The following is a 23,961-nucleotide window of genomic DNA, read 5'->3' on the forward strand; positions in this document are numbered from 1 at the left end:
TGTACAAAAACTAAAGCCATTGTGTTGTTTCCATAGGAACCACTTCACAGGATAATATAGTATGTTATTATTACAACTATTTGATTCCTGCCTCCCTACATAATGTCCAATTACAAAGCAGCTTAGAATAGTGACGGTAAACAGTTCATATCAGTGGCGGAGCTTGTGGGATGAGGGCCCAGGTACAAAAATATAATACGGGTCCCCCTCTTCCACCCCAACCCAAGTTTATAATACACAAAGCGGCAGTGGGTAACTGGGAGAAGAGGTGACAGTGTAAGGCTGGGGGAGGGGGAGTGTGACAGGGAGAAAGAGTGGGTGATGGGTACAAGCAAAATGTCCAGCATTGTGCGGATAACAGGGGGCATGTACCTTAGAGCCAGAAACACAGTGGCCCCTGCTTGGTCTTTGCCACCCTAAGGTAAGGGCCAGGTCCCACAGGCCGTAGGGCCCACCCTGCTTCCTGCACTGGGCCATTCATTCAACATTGCTCAAAATGGTCTGCGGGAGAGCCAGAGGATAACTCATTGCTGGTTTGGGCAGCAGTGGGCCCCTTAGTCCTCAGGGACCCTGGTGCAATGCACCTACTGATAGATATACTGTATATGGATAGATATGGGATGTGAATCAGAGCTGGATGAAGTGTCTAATCAGTCCAACTGCCAGTGTTTTTAGCTCTGAGCATGTACAGTAGCCACAGTAATATGGTCTTATGTTGTCAACTGCAGATGTCATTTGATTGACAGTCTACAGTTGCTTGGGGGCGGAGAATGAGAGCGTTGCCAAAAACTCACCGTTTTCTGACTTTCTGGGACCACTGACTAACCCCAGCACATTAGTTTTGCCTGTGGGTTTCTAATAGTCTGATGCTGCGATTGATGGTTATGACGCTGGTATGATGCTGCATTTTCAGATGCAGGCAGTGGGTGATGGAAGACAGCAGAGGGCATCATTTTACTTAAGAACCTCTTGCGGCTTTTCATATGTTCACACAGACATATAATTAACATCCCCATATGCATTTATGGTTAACCATTTAGGTACCAATCATTGGCAGACATAGCGGATCATTTTAAAATGTCAACAAGTACATTGCTAAAGTAGGCTTGGTTAGCATTGATTCCATTTTATTACTTTTGGTCAGAGCCACCGATGATTGTTAGCTTAAACACAATGCCCTGTAGAAAATAGACCCCTTAGAGCAGGGGTGGCCAAACCTGTCCTCAAGATCTACCAACGGTGCATGTTTTCCAGGCAACCTGTGGATCTATAGTAGGAATGAATGCAGCAGGTTTGAAAATGTGACAGTAAAGCCCCGTACACACGGGGAGATATATTGCCCAGTTTCTCCTTTTCATCAGCGACCAGAGATGGTCGCTGATGAAAAAGAAACTGCCGGGGGAGCCCGGCAGTGGTAATCAGCTGGTCGCAGGAGCATGTTCCTGCGACCAGCGATCACTACAGGGGTAAAAACGGGAGCGCACACCCCCATCGCCGGTGCACACCCCCATCGTGGGCAATATGGTCGCTTAGCGACCATATTTCCCGCGATATTATACAAAATCGCCCCCAGGTGTACGCACCTTTAGTAATGAATGTGATGATTGTATATATGTATGTGTGTCCAGCAATGCCTTTCACAGAAGGCAATAGAAACTCTCATAGAAAGCAAGACATTAATTTATTAATTTATGGTATACTCATTTTATTGAAGGAGACTGTATATTTATTAGCATTTCTCACAAAAGAGAATACAGCTTATAAGGGAACACCCCTCACAAACAGCCACGTGGACTATGCCAAACAGTCTGCTCTATGGCAGAACATGATGGACTGTACCATTCTCCCTGCACTGAAGGGAGGAGCCTTTGTCCCGATTTTGTGAACAGCCAAGAACTAGTTAATAAAGTTGGGGAGTCTTAGAGAGGAAAAAAAGAGCAGCAGCTGTTAACAGGGTTTTGGTGAAGTTCCCTGAGGGAGATGGCAGATCTACACAACAGGCAAGATGGAGAGCAGTGCTGACAGGGAGAGTCTGAGGAAAAGTGGAGAAGCAGGGCTGCGCAGCATAGTAGAAGAGGAAAGCAGTGCTGAAGGATAATCCTTACCAGAGGGGAGTGGTGAGCAGATCCATCCCCCGAGTCCCATATTAGATAGAAAAAGGAGGCAGTTCCCTGAGGTAATCTGCAGGAGTGGTGAGTGCTGCCCAGCCCCCTCAGTATATCCTATAGCTACACAGAGAAGTCCAGTCTGAGGGAGACTGACAGATAGTAGAAACGTCTCGCAGCAGCAGCATTACAGAGAGGGATGGAGTGCCAGTGTAATAATGACTAAGTGCACATTAAACATTGCTCAGATCTTCAGCAGAGGTTGAGACCAGTAACCCAGCACATAAAGAGACACTAGCTATTTAGTGCAAGCAGTATAGTAATTATAATCCAGTCCAACAGTGGAAAGCTACAGGGAAGTTAAATCTGCTGCAGCAGAGAGAAAAGGAAAGACATCAGTTACACTGCAGTGACAGGGATCCTTACCTAACCCATGACATACCTAGTTTCCAAGAGAAGACTATAATAATTTCAACTACAGGACATTCAGAAGCTTTATATACAAGGCAGCTTACTAAGGAGCTATACAAATTAATCTAAAGCTATACTCAAGAAAGTACTGTATTTTAGGAGTTAAAACTTTCATCTACTAGGAAATATTTGCCAGACGCCTAAAGTATTTATTTTTATTTCTATTTCTGTGGATTACAAATACTTTATAAAGGAAAGTTACATTTGCCATTATTGAACCGCTCACCTTACAGGACTCAGGTGAGAACGTTAGTGACTCAGTGGTAACAGGACTTGGTCAGTGAGCAAATTCTGCAAAAGATACAAAGTGCTTAATTGTATCCTACAAAGACTAGTGTACACTTGGGGGATCTATACATGTTTGCGTAAATGCATTGTTATGTTGATGTGATACATTGTAATACTATATTCATATTCACTGTGAACGTTATTAATGCACTTATTGGTTCTAGAAACAAGAAGGTAGGATGGTTTAACTTGTTTTATTTAAGGAAACTTACTGAAGAGAAAATTCCAGAGGCCGATATCAGACTACTGTTCCAGTAAAATAAAACCTGAAATGTAGTGATCCATTTGTTTATACAATGTACTGTGTGATGAATTGAATTCTATGATTATTATGCAAATAAAATGTTAATTTATGTTATTGAATAACTACATTCTATGCGCCTTATAACCACTGAAAGAAGAGAAAGGTAAAGAAGAAGGAATACTTTCCAGAATAGATACTTACCTGTGACGGATATCACATTTGGCGTCTGACGAACAGGATTCGTACATCAAAAGCGGAGAAAACCCAACCCAGCGTCACTCAAAATGTCTCAAGACGATAGTCAGGAGAGACAAGAAGATATGCTTGGCAACGAGGTCCAAGGAGATGCAGCGGCTAAAATAAGTTCAACCGCACGTAAACCGGCAGTGATAACCATGCCCTATTACATCGGTGCGCCATGGCTTCCCACTTATACCGGAGATATGAGAATAACTGAAACCAATGCGTTTCGCGACTTTAGGGAACAAATTGAAACCATGTTCCAGGTATATAGATTAGATGAAAATCAACAAATACAGATACTATTGGCTCAACTGAGAGGATTTGCGAAAAAGGAAGTGAAATCGTGGCCGGAAAGCCAAAAGAAATCGGCAACAGACATACTGAACAAGTTAGCGGAAGTGTTCGATGCTAAGACTTTATCAGAACTCAAAACCCAGTTCTATTCTAGAAAGCAACAACCGCATGAAATGCTACGAGAATATGCCGTAGAATTACAGGAGGCATTGCAGGATATAAAGTTGTGTGCCCCAAGAGAACAGATCGAAGAAGATGAAACTTTAACCAAGCAATTTCTTGACGGAATCTACGATGCGAATACCAAAGGACAGTTAAAGATGTTACATCGTCAGGAATCACCTATAAGCTTTGCGGCCTTCAAGGAGTTGATGGTAAAGGTTTTAGGCGATAAACCCAAAAAGGGAACCGTGAACGCACCTGTTGAAACCGTTTTTCAGCAAGTTCAATCTGCTGCCTTTAAAGACCCCATCGAAGAAATGAAAGGGCAAATTAATGAATTGACACAAGGAATGACTGAGCTATGTCGAGAGTTGAGAACATTGAAAGAGACACAGGCACCACAGAGATCGTGGCGGATGGGGAGAGAACCCTCCTATGAAAAGGCAGGGCGAGGCGCTTCGTGGAGCTCTAGGCGACTTCCTACAGATAAATTCGATGGACAAGGAAGACCCATCTGCGGACATTGCCAAAGGAGCGGGCAAAATGAGCGAAATTGCCGCAGTACGGAACATTTAAACAGAACTCCCGAGGTCCGGGACCAACTGTCGGGAGAATCTTCAGTAGAAGTTCCCACATCGCAAGAATGGATATCAAAATTCATTGGGTGTTGCCCTACCATTGAAATCAAAGTGAATGGAGTCAGCATACCAGCATTGTTGGATACCGGGTCACAAGTGACTACGATTCGATGGGATGAGTTCATTAAGCATTGGAGGAAAGAAAGTATCATAGCCACACCACCGGCCGGGTTGAATTTGTTAGCCAGCAATGGACAACGTATCGAGTGTTGCGGATACTTTGAAGCTGAGATTAAGATAGGACAAGCTCATCTCCTCAATCAAGGATGTTTAATTACGGCCGTTAAAGAACAATGGTTACCGCCCATAATTATAGGAATGAATGTCCTAAGAAATTGCCCGGAAGAACTAATCTCGACACTGACACAAAAATCGTACAGCCAACCTCAGACTCTGAACCGAATTATGCAGCACACTATCTATGGCCGGAGAAGCCAGGTAGAGAAGAAAGTGCTGGCTACTCAGGTACAAGGAACTGTCACGTGGTTTAATGTCCGGAAGAGGTATGGCTTCATCAACAGGAATGATACAAAAGAGGATGTCTTTGTCCATCAGACGGCCATAAAGAGAAACAACCCCCAGAAATTTCTGTGCAGTGTTGGAGAGGGCGAGACGGTTGAATTTGATGTGGTAGAAGGAGAGAAGGGTGCTGAGGCAGCCAACGTGACGGGCCCTGGCGGTGTACCAGTTAAAGGAAGCCGGTTTGCTCCCAACAGATGTCGGTTCCGCAGATGGTCCTACCAGCCAAAAGTAGAGGAACCTGCAGAATCTTGGGGAGAAGGCAGAAGTACTGAACAAGCGAGTGAAGGGGAGAGAGTGGAAGAAGTGTTCCCTCTGCAGAGACCCAACCAGGGCAGAAGTCCACCTCCATTCTCCCACAGGCAACCTTTTGGCAGGGAAAACAGTGCAGCGGATCAGGAGCTTGACACCCTCCCCGAGGGGACAGAAGTGATACAGACCGATGGGGTGAACGAACACGAGCATCGGCATGAACTGGCCGAGAAAGTAGTGGAAGAAAGGATGGAGACAGCCCACCACCCACAAGGGACAAGTTATGGCCAGAACGCGAATGCCACATCATTCCGAGTGGGAGACCTAGTTTGGAAGCTGGATGACCAACGGAGTAACGATTTAGATCCCTTCTGGGAATCTGAACCCTACGTAATTGTTCACCTTTCGGGTACAGACACTGGGGTGTATGGAATAAGAAGAGATGGAGATGACCACCAAGTTCTTAAGATGGTACACAGAAACCAACTTGAGCCATGCCAGGACTGTACAGAAGAAGACGCAATACCACAAGTCCCCTACCATCCTATGCAAGACCCAGTATATCTTCAGCGCCTTTCGGAAATACTCCTCGCAGAGAAAAGAAGAGAGGCCGAGGAACGTGGCCCATTCCTCCACAAAGATGGTGTAGAGGAGATGTCCAGCAGACTCATTAGAAGTACCAGAGGGGTAAAACCCCTCCGGTTCAGAGACTGAACATATATGTTTAAAGTAAAGAATAGTTTATGATAAAAATGTAAACTTTCTTGACTTAAAAAGCATGTAATGATTTGCAATGTTTGATATATATGTAGTATATTGGTGTTTAAAATTTATAAAGTCCATTGCCTGAGGACATGCAATGTTTTACCGGGGAAAAATGTGATGATTGTATATATGTATGTGTGTCCAGCAATGCCTTTCACAGAAGGCAATAGAAACTCTCATAGAAAGCAAGACATTAATTTATTAATTTATGGTATACTCATTTTATTGAAGGAGACTGTATATTTATTAGCATTTCTCACAAAAGAGAATACAGCTTATAAGGGAACACCCCTCACAAACAGCCACGTGGACTATGCCAAACAGTCTGCTCTATGGCAGAACATGATGGACTGTACCATTCTCCCTGCACTGAAGGGAGGAGCCTTTGTCCCGATTTTGTGAACAGCCAAGAACTAGTTAATAAAGTTGGGGAGTCTTAGAGAGGAAAAAAAGAGCAGCAGCTGTTAACAGGGTTTTGGTGAAGTTCCCTGAGGGAGATGGCAGATCTACACAACAGGCAAGATGGAGAGCAGTGCTGACAGGGAGAGTCTGAGGAAAAGTGGAGAAGCAGGGCTGCGCAGCATAGTAGAAGAGGAAAGCAGTGCTGAAGGATAATCCTTACCAGAGGGGAGTGGTGAGCAGATCCATCCCCCGAGTCCCATATTAGATAGAAAAAGGAGGCAGTTCCCTGAGGTAATCTGCAGGAGTGGTGAGTGCTGCCCAGCCCCCTCAGTATATCCTATAGCTACACAGAGAAGTCCAGTCTGAGGGAGACTGACAGATAGTAGAAACGTCTCGCAGCAGCAGCATTACAGAGAGGGATGGAGTGCCAGTGTAATAATGACTAAGTGCACATTAAACATTGCTCAGATCTTCAGCAGAGGTTGAGACCAGTAACCCAGCACATAAAGAGACACTAGCTATTTAGTGCAAGCAGTATAGTAATTATAATCCAGTCCAACAGTGGAAAGCTACAGGGAAGTTAAATCTGCTGCAGCAGAGAGAAAAGGAAAGACATCAGTTACACTGCAGTGACAGGGATCCTTACCTAACCCATGACATACCTAGTTTCCAAGAGAAGACTATAATAATTTCAACTACAGGACATTCAGAAGCTTTATATACAAGGCAGCTTACTAAGGAGCTATACAAATTAATCTAAAGCTATACTCAAGAAAGTACTGTATTTTAGGAGTTAAAACTTTCATCTACTAGGAAATATTTGCCAGACGCCTAAAGTATTTATTTTTATTTCTATTTCTGTGGATTACAAATACTTTATAAAGGAAAGTTACATTTGCCATTATTGAACCGCTCACCTTACAGGACTCAGGTGAGAACGTTAGTGACTCAGTGGTAACAGGACTTGGTCAGTGAGCAAATTCTGCAAAAGATACAAAGTGCTTAATTGTATCCTACAAAGACTAGTGTACACTTGGGGGATCTATACATGTTTGCGTAAATGCATTGTTATGTTGATGTGATACATTGTAATACTATATTCATATTCACTGTGAACGTTATTAATGCACTTATTGGTTCTAGAAACAAGAAGGTAGGATGGTTTAACTTGTTTTATTTAAGGAAACTTACTGAAGAGAAAATTCCAGAGGCCGATATCAGACTACTGTTCCAGTAAAATAAAACCTGAAATGTAGTGATCCATTTGTTTATACAATGTACTGTGTGATGAATTGAATTCTATGATTATTATGCAAATAAAATGTTAATTTATGTTATTGAATAACTACATTCTATGCGCCTTATAACCACTGAAAGAAGAGAAAGGTAAAGAAGAAGGAATACTTTCCAGAATAGATACTTACCTGTGACGGATATCACAACTACAGCTCTGCACCAGCTAGGTAACCTGGAAAACGTGGACCGTTGGTAGATCTCGAGGACCAGTTTGACCACCCCAGCCTTAGAGCAGACTTGCCTACCTGGGAGAAAATGCTCTGTTCCTGGACTTCCCTGGTAATGTATGATTGCCATCACCTGTGGTGAAACACCTTTACCTAGCTCCCCACAGGTGATGGCAATCATACATTACCAGGGAAGTCCAGGAACAGAGCATTTTCTCCCGCATGGAGAGGGTCAGGTAGGCAAGTATGCCTTAGAGCAGGGGTGGCCAAACCGGTCCTCGAGATCTACCAACGGTCCACATTTTCCAGGTTACCTAGCTGGTGCACAGCTGCAGTCATTACTAACTGTCACATTTTCAGACCAGCTGCATTCATTCCTACTATAGATCCACAGGTTGCCTGGAAAACATGCACCGTTGGTAGATCTTGAGGACAGGTTTGGCCACCCCTGCCTTAGAGTCAGTATTCATGTCCCACTTGGTAGTAGTATGTAATAACTAGAGGTATGTTATCAATCCTTAACATTTTGACAAGCATTTCATTTTACCACTATGGGGATGGGATCTAATGATGGAGAGGCCTGGCCCTGCACTCCAAAGCCAGCAGCAGCTTCTCCTCTTTGGGCTTCTCCCAGAGAGGAGTATTCAATTGACAACAAGTGTGCCCTACACAGGCATGTTCAGGCCTGTTACATCTCTTCTTTTAACTTTCCATGGAGCAACATTGAACTCACTTGGCTTGCCAATTACCAACAATTAGCTAGATCGTTATCACACCTTTTTTCTATGTAATAAATAAGGATTAGCTATGATTTATTAAATGCTACACGTATGTAGGGATGCCAGATGCAAATTGCCAGACACAGTCTAAGCTTTTAAATATTTGGTTTACGAACAGTCACTATTTTTTAATACTTGCCAAATTTATACCTACTGCGGTTTAAGTGTAACTGTTCCCATCTGTTATTTCTTTGCAAGTTTTTGAAACAAATGTATTACTTGGTACAGTGGTAAAATACAAAAACTTATATTGTGATCAAATCAAAGGACATGTGCATTTTTCAGGGTTACAGAGACACAGTTGTGTGCAATGTACATAGATGCATTGGGCCTTATTCTAGTTCACTCTTTCTGACAAAATCCTTCTTAGATGGACAAAACCATGTGCACTGCAGGTGGGGCAGATGTTACTTGTGCAGAGAGAATTACATTTGGGTGGAGTTTTACTTCAAAGTGAGATCTATATTGCAGTGTAAAAATAAAGCAGCCAGTATTTACCCTGCACAGAAACAAAATAACTCACCCAAATCTAATTCTCTCTGCACATTTTACATCTGCCCCCCCTGCAGTGCACATGGTTTTGTCCATCTAAGAAGGATTTTGTCAGAAAGAGTGAACTAGAATAAGGTCCATTTTCTTGGCAAACACATTTTAGTGGTTATCAAATTGGCTCAATAGGTTCTAAGGTTAGAAGTAAATTCAAATAGTTTTCACGAGTTGCTGGCAGTTATTTCAGATCAGTGGCAAATACAGTATGTAGGTTTTGTCAATGGTCAAGTGATGACCAGCTCATATTTCACATTACTTTTTTTTAAAGTACGTTCCTGCTTCCTGGACTAGGCACTGCCCCCTGAGAGAGTGCTCTTTGCAGGGGCGCAGGGAGGGCGGAGCCGACGGAGCACAAGCTCCGGGCGCCATCACATCAAAAGGGCACCGGAGCCGTGCAGCCCTTTCCCCCCCCCCCGTTCACTCCCCCTCCCGCTCCCGAGTCCCTGCTCTGCCCGGCATCTTGGGGGCACAGAGTGGTGATGCTGCCTCACTGCATGTGATATGTGAAAGCCGGAGGCAGCCTGTGGCTGCTCTTACTATAGTATGTTGCCGCTCTGCTCCAGAGTCCCTCCTGCACAGGCAGCCGAGTGTCAGTAGTACAGACAAGGCTGTTTATCTGCAAGGAGACCCGGCGCTGTACTCCTCCCGCCATGTGCAGGAGAGACCTGCCTGTCAAGCTGTCACAACTTTATTTAACCCCTTGCTCCCTTCCTCCCCCTCTCACTCCCTCCCTCTTCTCTCTCCTTCCTCTCTCTCACCCTCCTTCCTTTGTCCCTTTCCCTCCTGTCAGTGGTGCCTGTCATGCTTTCACATATATTTCAAGCCCCTGCCCCCTCTCTCTCTCCATCTCTCTCCTCCATCTCTCTCTTCACCCCCTCCCTCCTGTCTCCCCTCTCCCTCTCTCTCACTCACCCCCATCTCTTAGCCCCTAATCTCTCTTTATCTCTCAGTGCGTACAGTGCCTGCAACAGTGAGCAATTTTAGTCCCCCACCCACCCTGGCAACAAGCAATATTAGTCACCCTTGGCAATGAGCAATATTAGTCCCCCTTGGCAACAAGCAATTTCAGTCCCCCTTAGCAATGAGCTATTTCAGTCCCCCTTGGCATTGAGCATGAAACCCCTTGGCATCGAGCATGAAGTTACTAGCAATGAGTATGTAGGTAAGTGGCACTTATGTGTCAGATGTGTAATGGGCATTATGTTTTGTTATATAGTATGAAATGGGCATCAGGTGTGGCCTTATGTGTAATTGGAATTAATGGGCATTACGGTGTGTTATTTAGTATGTAATTGGCATTACGCTGTGTCATATAGTATGTAATGGGCATTATGGTGTGTTATTTAGTATGTAATAGGCATTATGGTGTGTTATATAGTATGTAATGGGCATTACGGTGTGTTATATATTATGTAATGGGCATTACGGTTTGTTATATGGTATATAATGGGCATAATGGTGTGTTATATAGTATGTAATGGGCATTACGGTGTGTTATATAGTATGTCATGGGAATTATGGTTTGTTATATAGTATGTAATGGGCATTACGGTGTTTTATATAGTATGTAATGGGCATCATGTGTTACCTTAAGTGTAATTGGCATTACGGCATGTGGCTTTATGTGTAATGAATATTACAAAGTTCGCTAAAATGTGCAATGGTGTGTGGTATAATGTTAGGCCGCACCCCTTTTCACAGTGCAAGAGCCCCGCCTACTAAAAATGGAGGGGGGGTGCGAAACATGCTCTTGCTCCAGGCACCATGGCACCTAGCTACACCACTGGCTCTTTGTTCAGTTGTTTGGCTCCAGCAACTCAACAGCTAAGGCTGTCAGGCAGGGCAGCCACCGGGGAGGGTTAGGGGGACCCGTAGACAGAAGGGGGGCCCATGACTGGAGTATAATTTGTCATAAACAAAGTTCACATTTACCTTGAAGCAATGTAGAGTTTGAGTAGATTTGGAGGTCTTGCCAGTCATTCCCGGTGTTCAAGGAAGGGAACTGGGGCCCTGCCTATTTTGTCTCGGGCCACAGCATTTCGTATGACAGCCCTGCTGTCAGGAGATGTAGTCTATTTCAGTCACTGCAGGGCAGGGCAACAACTATAGTTGCCAATAAAAATAAAATACCGACTGTAATTGCCTTGTTGGCTGCATCCGGCTCATATTTTCCCCAGCACTGCTTTAGATATACACACACACAAAGCAGAGCTTATTTCAAGCTTTTCCTGTCTTAAATGGGGAAATTAAATATTTTAGCAGTGTTTTTTTTTTTACAAGCTAACTGCAGCACAGGAATATTTGCTATTAATAAAACACTAAAAAACAGTTACAATTATAAAATGATTCTATTTATGGCTGACAGGTAACATTTCAAAGTTTATTTTAAAGCATTTTAATTTAACTTCTTAGCAAGCTAATACTGATCAATTTCACTGATGATAATAATAATTATATTAATGATTATGTGATGAAAGTAAGCAAAAGTGATATTTTCCATATAAATACAAAGCAAAACATTATACATATTATTAGTAATAATATGATTATTATTATTATTATTAGTAGTAGTAGTAGTAGTAATATTAGTACTAGTAGTAGTATTAATATTATTATTATTGTTAGTAGTATTATTATTATTATTAGTAGTAGTAGTAGTAGTAGTAGTAGTAGTAGTAGTAGTAGTAGTAGTAGTAGTAGTACAGGTCGAGTATCCCGTATCCGAATATCCGTTATCCGAATTATTCCGAAATACGGACATTCCAGAAAGTGAAAAAATTATTTTTTTTGCTAAAAACTCACTGGGGACATTTGTAACAGCATCACTGGGGACATGATATGTAACTGGCACTATATATGTGCAAGACAATGATTGCTTGGCATTCAAATTCAGTGCTGAGATAGTACACACATTTTGTTTCACGTTTTGAAACCTTGTTTTTTGAACAATTAAAATATATTTGTGTGTTTTTTATGTGGTAATAAAATATATTTGTGTGTATATTATGTGTTTATACAGCATAAATGCAAGATACTTCAAAATACATCATTGAAATATTAAAATATTCCGAAATACGGAATAATCCGTTATCCAAAATTCTCCTGGTCCCGAGCATTTTGGATAAGGGATACTCAACCTGTAGTAGTAGTAGTATTAATATTATTATTATTATTATTATTAGTAGTAGTAGTGGTAGTAGTAGCAGCAGTAGTAGTAATATTAGTACTACTAGTAGTATTAATATTAGTAGTAGTAGTAGTAGTAGTAATATTAGTATTAGTAGTGGTATTAATATTAGTAGTAGTAGTAGAATTATTATTATTATTATTATTATTATTATTAGTAGTAGTAGTAGTAGTATTAATATTATTATTATTATTATTATTATTATTAGTAGTAGTAGTAGTAGTAGTGTTAACCGGACCTGTAGTACATGTTAGATTATAAAGTATAGACTTTAGTTTTATTTTGTTTTAGGAGATAATTACCTTTAGAATAGATTGTTTTATTAATTAGATGCTTTCTCCCAGTTACTGTTACTGTAAGACAGGTGCAGGGTTATGATAGACCAGCTGGATTTTTAACAGTAGAGTAAACACTGTTTCTAGACTTCAAGCATCTAACGTTTAGAAAATCAAACCACAGACATATTGTCCAAAATGCAACAGAGGTTGTTAATGTCAGAACATCATTTTATATTTACTGCTTCGGTATTTGGACATTCCACTTTTATAGTTATCAACAAAATGCATCTCCATCTGCTTCAAGATTTTGTTTATATACTGTACATAAAAATTAAAGAATAAAATGCAGTGAAAACTATATTTTTCTCACATTTTACGGTTATGTTTCTTTTTATTTTCATTCAGTCTACATTATTAATGAGACTTCTATTTAAAATATGTTAAGCCATAGTTTTTATATATTTAAGTCATATTTCCAGTACTCCATGTACATAACTTTGTATTTTACTTATGGGTGTCAGTATCATACTTATATTGCATTTGTCAGGTCATATTTAAAAGAAAAACCTGTCAACTAACTTTTCTTGTTTTCTAGGTTAGTACACTTGACTGGGTACGAGCTGAAAAAATGTATAACCTCTGTGAGGTTCTGTTTAAAATTAGCAAGGTAGGTGCTCTCCTTATGTGTCATTTACATCCATATACTTTTTTTTATTTAAATGCATTTATTAATAAGATTTGCATAGTCATATTTTTTTTTTATAATATTTGAATTGCAAACACACAAATAAATGTAGGTACCTCATAACTCTGTATTACTTCTCCTCTAACACAAAATCAGGACTTCTCTAGAGCTTTCCCTTTTCTATGGAACTCTAGTTTATCCCATCACAGTTTCAACTACTTTGTCTATATGATGAGATTGCTGAAAGCTTATCTTATAGTTTAAGTTATTCCTGTCTTTTACACACCTAATAGTTGTCTTAATTTATCACTTGCATCTTGTGTTTCCCTTCCCCCTATTATACGTTGAAATGCAAGCCATTGTTATCAAGGTACTTTTTACATTTTAGTTTGTATTACTTAATATTATATATAATGTTTTAAGGAAAAAGCTGGTACTGGTTTTGTCAGCCCCGAGACAAAGTACACTATGGAAAAAAGAAGTTGTACCTGCGCCGGCTGTTAATAGTGAATAAATACACTCAATATAAAATATAATATCAATTTCATTCAAATATACACATAATTTTATTTTTGTTTTACACATGGAATTCCATTTATTGTAAACATTAATAGATAAAAATCAGGTTATAGAGCATATTACCACTGAAGGTGCTTTGAGATATATTTGGGATATGTCTCCTTTAGGTGTGCAGCGACAGATGATTGACCAGGTAGCCAACAATTTCCAGATGGGTTTGTTATTGGAGTGGTGGTAGATGGTAATGTCCACGTTCCCAGCATGGGTTGTTTGTTTGAAGGTAAACCTGGATAAACAAGCCGTTCTTGGGTCGCCTCGGATCAGCCTCCGGATACACTTATATAAGGAGATGGATTTGTAATCCCAATAAAGTGGTGTTTTTCTTCCTTTTTGGATCAATGTAATTTGTCCATGGAAATGTCCACCAATTGAGTTGGTAATAGCTCAAAGAATTAATCTTTCAGATGGCTCAACGCGTTTCCCTGAGGAAAAATTCCCCAGCTTCTTCAGGAGCAGAAGTGAATAGATTTATGTATTAATGTTTACAATAATGGAATTCCAAGTGTAAAACAAAAAAATGTTTATGTGTATATTTGAATTAAATTGATATTATATTTTATATTGAGTGTATTTATTCACTATTAACAGCCGGCGCTGGTACACACCTATATATAATGTTTGTTGCCTAATATGATGTTGAATATGATGTTGAATATTAAAAAGGATATTATTTTAAGTAGTAATAATAATAATAATAATAATAATAATATTGACTGGTATTTTTAGTTAGCCAATCCATAGGTACCGCTGTTTTTTGTCAATAGGCATCTTCATAGTACAATACACTTCAGATATCCCTACTGTCATATTTTGTTGTGCAAATACTACAGAATTTACAGGTTTAAAAGGAATTGTTCACAGCAGCATTACAAGTGTAATATATATTTTTTTTAAATATGCAAAATTACTTTAATAACATTACATATAAAACATATTTTGAAAGATGGTAGATTATTTGTCATATTTCTATTGGGTGTGCCTTTCCCAAGTGCTAATCATTTCAAGATCCTGTAAAATGTATATCAGAATATACTTGTAGGCAATATACGGCATAATTTTATATTTGTTGAAAGATTTGAATTTGAAGAGACTACTGTTTTTAGATAATTAACATATTTCTTTTTTAATAATATATTCGGTACTTGTTTCCTAGAACGGCCACAACGATTTAGATCGTTGTGGTCGTAAGATAAAAAATCGGATCGATCGCATCGCATGCGATTTGGTCGCATACGATGCGACCGATCCGATCGACCGATTTTTCACCCGATTTTTTTTTTTTTTCACCAGATTTGTTTAAATTGCCCCCCCAAATGTTAATAAGTGTGCTAGACCCCACGATAGACGTGAACCCGAAGCGTGGCGAGCGCAGCGAGCCCGCGAGGGGCGGCGGTGCGCGTCCTCCGACCTTTTCATTCCCCTACTATCCACTAGGGCGTGGAGTGAGAATATAATAGTGTGGCGAGCGCAGCGAGCCACCGAGCCCGAAGCGTGGCGAGCGCAGCGAGCCCCGCGAGGGGACGCGTCTAACTTCACAGGTATACGCGTCCCCTCGCGGGGCTCGCTGCGCTCGCCACGCTTCGGGCTCGGTGGCTCGCTGCGCTCGCCACACTATTATATTCTCACTCCACGCCCTAGTGGATAGTAGGGGAATGAAAAGGTCGGAGGACGCGCACCGCCGCCCCTCGCGGGCTCGCTGCGCTCGCCACGCTTCGGGTTCACGTCTATCGTGGGGTCATGGCGGGCACATAAAAAATGTGAAATGGGTCATATTGGCCCATTTCACCTTTTTTATCATTTTTCCCTATGTGAGATGGACTTAATCAAGTCCATCTCATCTTGTGCCATTATAATGGCACAAGACCGACCGATTTCAATGTTAAAAGATTTTTTAACATTGAAGTCTATGGAAAAATCGGGTCAATCGGTCGGTCGCATCGCGGCCGATTTTAATTGGTCGCGACCGACCGATTGACCCGATTTCTGTCAATCAAAGTGAAAAAATTGTAAAAAATCGGCCACATCGTGAGGATCGTGTCCCTTAATTAAGAGCCACGATCACTCACGATTGTGGCCGTTCTAGGAAACAAGTACCATATATTCATTTGACACTTTATAATAAACAATATATAAAGGATGGGAAATAGTTCATATTCTTTTTAATGCTAAATTTAATGTTATACAGTATAGGTTTGATACTGAACTTTAGTTTACTCTATCCAGCCCAGGTTTATACCATTGTTATTGGTGTTAAAAACTTTTTGGGAAGTGCTACACATATTTCTTTACAACTCTGAATTTTTTAATAATAATTTTTATAATACTTTCAACAGGTGATATTTACAAACATTAATTATGTTCTTATGTTAGCACCTAATTATATGTGTGCAGTATGCATAATTTTATATAGAATTTTAATTATACACTTTATTATTGTCTTAACAACTTATGTTGTATCTACTGATGTTCAATAATATTTTGCTATAAATTTTAGGTTTGGCCTGCTGATGAAATTTGGATTCAAGAAAATCTATATTTAAATATCAATCAAAGTGAAGAGTTTGAAGATCAGCGTCCATATTGTTTTAGTGTTTTGGTTGGCCATGGCAAAAGTCATTATTTCAGCACAGAGTTGGGCAGTGATTTGCCAGTATGGGAAAGGTCATTTCAAAAAGCAATCTTTATGGAAGTGCAAAGAGCAGGAGTAAGTATTGCTATATTTATCACACCTATTGTCTCTACCATAGAACAAAATCACAGATAATTAACAGAGAGTCATTAAAAACTCAATGTGGAAATGTAACAGGGTCTAGGTTTTTAAGTGGCAATCATATACAAGGCTCTATTACATTTCCTTGCATGTCAAGTCATTTGCTAGATTTGTAACTCACTTTTCTCCAACTATTTAAATATATCTGTTGGAGAAATTTGGTAAATTTCTGTAAATTCTGTCATTTAAATTACTGTAAATTGTGTTAGAAATTCAAATGGAAAAACTAAAAGTAACTTGTAACAGTATTTAAAAATTTGACAACTATCTAGTCACAATTGTAAAGGAAGGTATTTGTGTGTCCTATGACAAGGAATGTATAATGATCTGTAGTAGTCTGAGGTGCTGTCAGAGGTTATTCAAGTTTTGGAAGTTAGTAAAATTAAGGACATTCATATGAACTAACTGATGTGCCAGGAATCAACCGGGCAAAGGTCTGTGGAACAGTTTACCCCTTTTCACCCCCTTTGGAGTCGATACCCTGTAGTATCCCTGCTTATTGGGTGACAGCATAACTGTGACAGTTTCCAAACCAACCAGCAGGTCACATGTCCCAGGTCACCCAGTAGGTTCACAGGCAAACTTGACCAATTGTCACATTTTCAAAGAGTTCAGTTGTATTATGTTAGGCTTGGGTACATTTTGCCACATAACTCCAAAATGAAGCAACCAATTACAATACCAATTTAGTTCTGTACAACTATGGACTGAGAGAACCCTTTGAGTGCCAAGTGAATTTGTGAAAATAGGTGTGAAAATTGGCAAGCAAAACATTTTTATTCATGATAATAACCTGTAATGTTTACCTTATATAGGAAATATAATCTTTGTTTACACATTTTTTAATTTGAATTTATATAACAAATGTGAGTGTCTGACATTTTTAGCAGATATTTTAAACATCTCTTACAGAGATGTTGGCACTCAAAGGGTTAATTCCAAGTGCACCTATGGCATTTACAGAACAAATGACTGCGAACACTAAACTTAAATGTAATTGTTTCCAAGAGAGAAATTACAAAGACCCCATAATGACCAATCATAATCAATGTAAGGCATAAATAGCACCCTTCATTAAGGAATCACAATGGAAAAACATTCACTTAATGAAAATATTACTAATTAAATAAGTACTCTGGACGTTTGATTGTCTGAAGGTGACTCTTGGTGGTTTACAGTGTTCCTCTCGCAGGTAGTAAGAGACATTATTATTAATAGTAGTAATACCTTTATTTTGTGGGCAACCCAAAGAGACTGCAGCACCTTACAGAGGGCATATACAAGTGTAGAGAAATACCATATGGCAGGTTATAAAAGGTATAACATTATGATCCAAACAAGCTAAATAATTCCTACATTATTATGCAGTCAATCATGCACCATCATTTCTGGCTGAAATCTGTAATTTAGGGGTAGATGTATGAAGCAGGGATAAGGGAGGAGAAGTGATAAAGTGCCTGGTATTTTATCACCGTCCAATCAGTTCCTGACTTTTAAGTTACAAGCTGGGTTTAAAAAGGAACAGTTAGGAGCTGATTGGCCGGTGATAAAGTACCAGACACTTTAACGCTTCTCCTCCCTTATCACTGCTTCATACATCTACCCCTGAGTTCATTGGTGATAAAGTGAATAAAGTAAGAGAATATGAGAAAATGGGCTCATGATCATAAAAGCTTACAATTTATAGTAGGCAGACATGGCAAGCAAGGCAAGATAAGTCAGTGTGCAAAAACAGAAATGGTTGGCTTAGAATAAGATTTTGTAAAGCAATAGGTTTGAAATATTACAGAGAGGTGTAGAAACTGATAATGAGAGAAAGTGGTGGAGAGGAGCGCAGGTGAAATCATGGAGTCAGAAATGTGTATGATACTTCTGAAATTGTGTTTGCACTGATTTGCTTGAATTCAGATGCAAGATCATTGAACTGCATTGAATTACAGTCTCTAGCACAAAAGGGTGCATCCTAATTAGGCCTTTCTACTTAATATATTGTCGTATTCTATAATAGTTTCTTACTTATCTTTCTACTTATCTTCATTAAAAATGGCTGCGTGGTGGCACACATTGCTCCATGAGTCACTGCCTGATTAACAGGTTGTGGCTGTGCGAGGGTGCCAGACCCATTTTCTGGGAGTGGCAAAGCCAGGGAAGCCAGAGAAGAAAATAGAAGTTCTAGAAGAGGTGTGTTCAAGGTATCATAAGGAACTCTTTATCTTACAATGAGCCGAGTCATAAAAACTGAATTGTCAGTCTTTGTTATATTCCTTAAAAAGCATCCAGTTCTGGGGAAGAGCACCAGAAGCCAGTGCACAAGCAGTTCTGAAGTTTAACATGCAGAACCTGTGCAAGACCCCTGTGAGAATCTTATAGGAACATGTCCATTTCTACAGGTGAATGAGCCAGGGCGCCGTGCAACAGCACAGGGCGCCGTGCCTGGCACTGTGCATGCATGGCTCGTCTGCTGACTGCTAACGCAGCTCACTCACCACCTGAGTGTGCCACTGAGCAGAGCCAGTGCAGGGTATGCAGTGCAGGGAGGCGCCGGGCTGAAGAGGCGTTCTCCCTCCTCTGCTAGTTTGCTTCTACCAGCTGCCATCTGTACTCTGCTGCCTTTCACAGTGTCATGAGCACGAAGCAGCCCTAGCGGTGTCTGAGGCCGGGGTAGATTGGGATGGGACAGTTTACCTTTGACCCAGCCCTCCTGCAACCATCAGTGGCTGCCCCCCACACAATGTGCTGATTAATTTATATGCAGCTGGACCATAGTGCACACAGTGAGAGAGCCTGCAGTTCTCTGCTTCTCTTCTACACTGCTCAGTATGTCCCTGGTCGGGGCAGGGATGACCATTGACCATCAATGATTCAAAATCAGTATTTTCCTGAGTGCACCCAGCTTTTTTGTGGGTACTCCCAGGAAATAAAGGGAATTTGCTTGTGAATGCCCCCTGCCCACCTCCTGCACACCCCATGCTGCTGCAAGTGCCTAGGAGACTATGTAAGTAAAGCCCCAGACCACATTACCTCCACCAGGCTTGATAGATGGCGTCAGACACTCTTCTAGCATCTTTTCACTTGTTCTGCATCTCACAATTGTTCTTCTGTGTGATCCAAACACCTCAAACTTCGATTTGTCTGTCCAGAACACTTTTTTCCAATCTTCCTCTGTTCAATGTCTGTGTTCTTTTGCCCTTATTAATCTTTTACTTTTATTGGCCAATCTGAGGTATGGCTTTTTCTTTGCCACTCTGCCTCGAAGGCCAGCATCCTGGAGTCTCCTCTTCACTGTAGAAGTTGACACTGGCATTTTTCGGATACCATTTAAGGAAGCTGCCAGTTGAGGACCTGTGAGGTGTCTATTTCTCAAACTAGAGGCTCTAATGTACTTTCTCCTTGCTCAGCTGTGCACCTAGCCTCCCACTTCTCTTTCTACTCTGGGAAGAGACTGTTTTTTTTTTCTTTTCTCTGAAGGGAGTAGTACACACTATTGTAGAAAATGTTCATTTCGAAGAACACGAATAGACTGTCGAGTTTCACATGAAAGTTCTCTTTTTCTGGACATTTTTAAAGTATAATTGAACCCAAAAATGTGATGCTCCAGATACTCAATTAGCTCATAGGAAGGCCAGTTTTATAGCTTCTCTAACTAGCAAACCCATTTTCGGCTGTGCTAACGTAATTGCACAAGTGTTTTCAAGGGTTACCTTATCATCCATTAGTCTTCTAAAGCAATTAGCAAACACAATGTACCATTAGAACATTGGAGTGAGGGTTCCTTGAAATGGGTCTGTATCCACCTATGTAGATATTCCTTAAAAACAAGAAGTTTGCTGCTAGTATAGTCATTTACCACATTACCAATGTATAGAGTCTATTTCTGATTCATTTAATGTTATTTTTATTTAAAAAAAACAGTGCTTTTCTTTCAAAAATGATGACATTTCTAAGTGACCCCAAACTTTTGAATGGTAGTGTATATTTTGTATTTTCTTTAGTACGATGCGTACCTTATGGCACCTTCTCATTCTGCTGACCTGGAGGGATGTTCTGGTATATAGCCTGGAGGTAGCGTTGCCCCATGATATTCTGACAACTCATCCATGATGTTTCCTTCACTAGCTACAAGCATGTGTCTGACAGCCCAGAGAGATGATTTTGAATTTCCCATCCACACTTGTGTCACTTAAATCACAGCAAAACTCTCATAGGCTTCTCAGCTGTGACAGAAGCATACTGTACTTATCGTTGAAGGAAAGATCATTAATTGACTTGATGTCTGCTGGTCTGTAGATTTCCCTACCATACATACATTTTATTTGAATGATTTCAGGAAAGCAAGGTAAAAAGAATATTTATGAGAACATAAGAAATAAAAAATTAAGGTACAGTACTGTAGTTTTTGAGAGCAAGATAGACATTCATTTTCTGGTTCTGTGGAGATAATTCATAATCCAGTGATCTACAGCCTTATCAACTACAGTATTAATTTCAGCAGAAAATAGAAAAGTGCACACCAATAGTCTATAACCAATGGATGCCTACTGGGGACCACTCTTTACATGCAACCCAAAACTGTGAGAGTCCCACTTGCTCAGCAGTTGAGTTTTCACAAAAAAAATTGGTACTTGTGTATTATCTGGGCGCCCGATTTTTTCTCGCATGCCACGACTTAAGGCATGCAATGCGATGAGATTTTTCATTGTAAAGACCCGATTTTTAATTGTATAGTCACCCATGGGTGATTTCATACCCCCACTATCCAACTATGCATGGAGTTGATTTTATATAGTGTGGCGAGCGCACGCGGATTACTTTACATGTATTCTGCGTCCCCTCGCTGCGCTCGCCACGCTCGCCACGCTTCGGGCTCGGTGGCTCGCTGCGCTCGCCACACTATATAGAACCATTCAAAATCACTTACCATCCAATGGTTTTCCCCTCTGTTGCAGCACAGAGTAAGCCGACTTTTTTGGCACTGCGATGGCCGTGGGGAGAAGGAGGACACTGATGATGTCATCGGCCCTCCATCCCAACGGCTGAGGGCACTCCCAGAAAATGCATAGTTATCGTCCCCAAATGGCCGTACAGTATCTATCACCATGGGAGCAGCGACCAGGGCCGCCGGCAGGGGGGTGTTGTGGGTACAGCTGTCCTGGGCTCCGGCCTCTGGAAGGGCCCAGGCAGCTCATTTTGCCCACCACAAACCCTTCCCCCTGACTGCCTCCACTTGCTGCCTGCTTCTTCAATGCATTGCAATGCAATTTTAGCCGGCGGCCAATTGAAATGCTGCACCAGCTTTTGAGCTAATCAGAGCTTGTGTACCGTTAGCCAATTGGAGCGGCTGCTGGTACACGAGCTCTTATTGGCTCCCCAGCCGGTGCTGCATTTTTTAATTGGCTGCTGGCGTTCTGCACTGAAAAAGCCTATGCTTCGGGACCTGCGGCAGATTCAGGTGGTAAGTGAAGGGAGGGGGGGGGGGAGATGGGGGACGGGGTCAAAATTCCTAGTGGCATCCCTGGGCGCCTCTGCTTTTGCATGGACGGCTCGCACATGTGCACACCGTACTGTGCTATATGCGTATATGCTATAAACACAATTTATGGAATTTATTTTTTCTACATTTCTCAACAAGAAACCTTTGGCTTAGGGGTGCCATCAAAGAAATTCTGATACTCTAGGGTTCTATGATTCAAAAAAGCGTGGGAACCGCTTCTTAGTAGAAAAGCAAACAGATATACTTTGGTAGGCTACTTTTCATTTGATTGACAGTGATTGGACATGTGTTTATTTTGGTCTGATTCATGAGGTTCTTCATGTGACCTAAATATAAGAAGTTTGTATGAATCTATGATTCTCACCTTCAGAGAGATCGACTTGTCCATCTCTCATTTCAGCACTGGAAAGGTGATAAAATACACTGTCCCTGCATTAATCAGTGATTACTCTCCAAGGATGCCAATTGCATGACTGGTTTTTTTCTTTTATATACAGTATCAACATAGTTTAATTTTGATGTACCAATATAATAATATAGACATGGGAAAAGGAACATGTATTTCTTATATATTTTAGTAAATCTAGATGCCTAAATATTTATGTGGTTGAGCCAGAATGTGCTTTTAATCACTGATGTAACATTTAAGCTTTGCTCAATATTCATGTTTCCCAAATTGCCTGTACATACAGTTCTGTGATTTTAGCTCATCAGCTGGAGTTTGATGGATTACATGGCATGCGGAAATTAACAGGCCATTTTAGCACTTCCAGAAATAACTGTTTAGATCACAGCATGGAGCCAATACAACCCTTCTGCCTCTCCTTTGATGAGGCATTCGAACATATTCTCACAAATCTACATATACTGATTAAATTGCTTCCTAAAGCATTACCCTTACATTCAAAATGCAGTGTTGCCTGTACATGTATTTTTTTGTGATTGAAATGTAAATATATGTTTAAAGAATATCAATCACTCTATACTCCACTGTGAACAACAACAGTTACTTTTAAATGGAAACACTGTTGAAAAAACAGCGGTACTTGTGTAGTTTCACGGCGGCACTTCCCTGCGGATTGCATCGTAAGTAAATCTCATGCGATATTTGTATATGATTTGCATACGATTTGATCCGCGATGTGATTTAGCGCACACCCCCCCCCCCCCACACACACACACTATCCACGTCAGCCCAAAGCGTGGTGAGCGGATTCGGTACACATCCTCCCGACCTGTTATTACCCCAATATCCATGTTGGCGTGGAGTTGATTTTATAAAGTGTAGCGAGCCACCGAGCCCAAAGCGTGGTGAATGAACACATAAAACAAGCCCGAAGGGGGCATGCTGCGCTCGCCAAGCCAAGCTCATTTTAGGTGGCTGCTCGCCACGCTTCAGGCTCGGTGGCTCAAAACAGGTACATGAACTGTTATATGCAAAGATGTAACCAGAGTCCGGTACCTTGTGGCTGGGGTATTGGCCTTATATATTTAGGCAGGAGAGGAGCGCACTTGCTGTTTTTCAGTGGGATTACTGCTTGTCTACGGTGATAGTCTGGGGTATAAGGCCAATACCCCAGCCACAAGGTACCGGACTCTTATTACATCTTTGCATATCCCAGTTCATGTACCTGTTTTAAAATAAATATATCGACATTGAAAGTGGGTATCTTTGTCTTTTCACATCCATATATGGGAGCTGACATCCTCCATGAAAGGAGCCCCCCCCCCTAACAAAATAAAGATACCGAGATGCGTCTGTAGTTACACATTTATTTGTGAGTATGGTACGCATCC

At 40.9% G+C, this 23,961-nt stretch overlaps 1 protein-coding gene across 1 annotated transcript in view; it reads left to right on the forward strand.

Moving 5' to 3' along the window:
* Nucleotides 1-23,961, forward strand: part of SNTG2 (syntrophin gamma 2) — a 349,806-nt gene that overhangs the window by 293,475 nt on the left and 32,370 nt on the right. The window contains exons 13-14 of the mRNA XM_083178467.1: nt 13,235-13,306; nt 16,398-16,607. Coding sequence (XP_083034593.1) covers nt 13,235-13,306; nt 16,398-16,607 — 282 coding nt within the window. The remainder of the gene's footprint in view (nt 1-13,234; nt 13,307-16,397; nt 16,608-23,961) is intronic.

Source organism: Crinia signifera, chromosome 3 (genome assembly GCF_055691185.1).
Source record: "Crinia signifera chromosome 3, ASM5569118v1, whole genome shotgun sequence".
Lineage (NCBI taxonomy): Eukaryota > Metazoa > Chordata > Amphibia > Anura > Myobatrachidae > Crinia > Crinia signifera.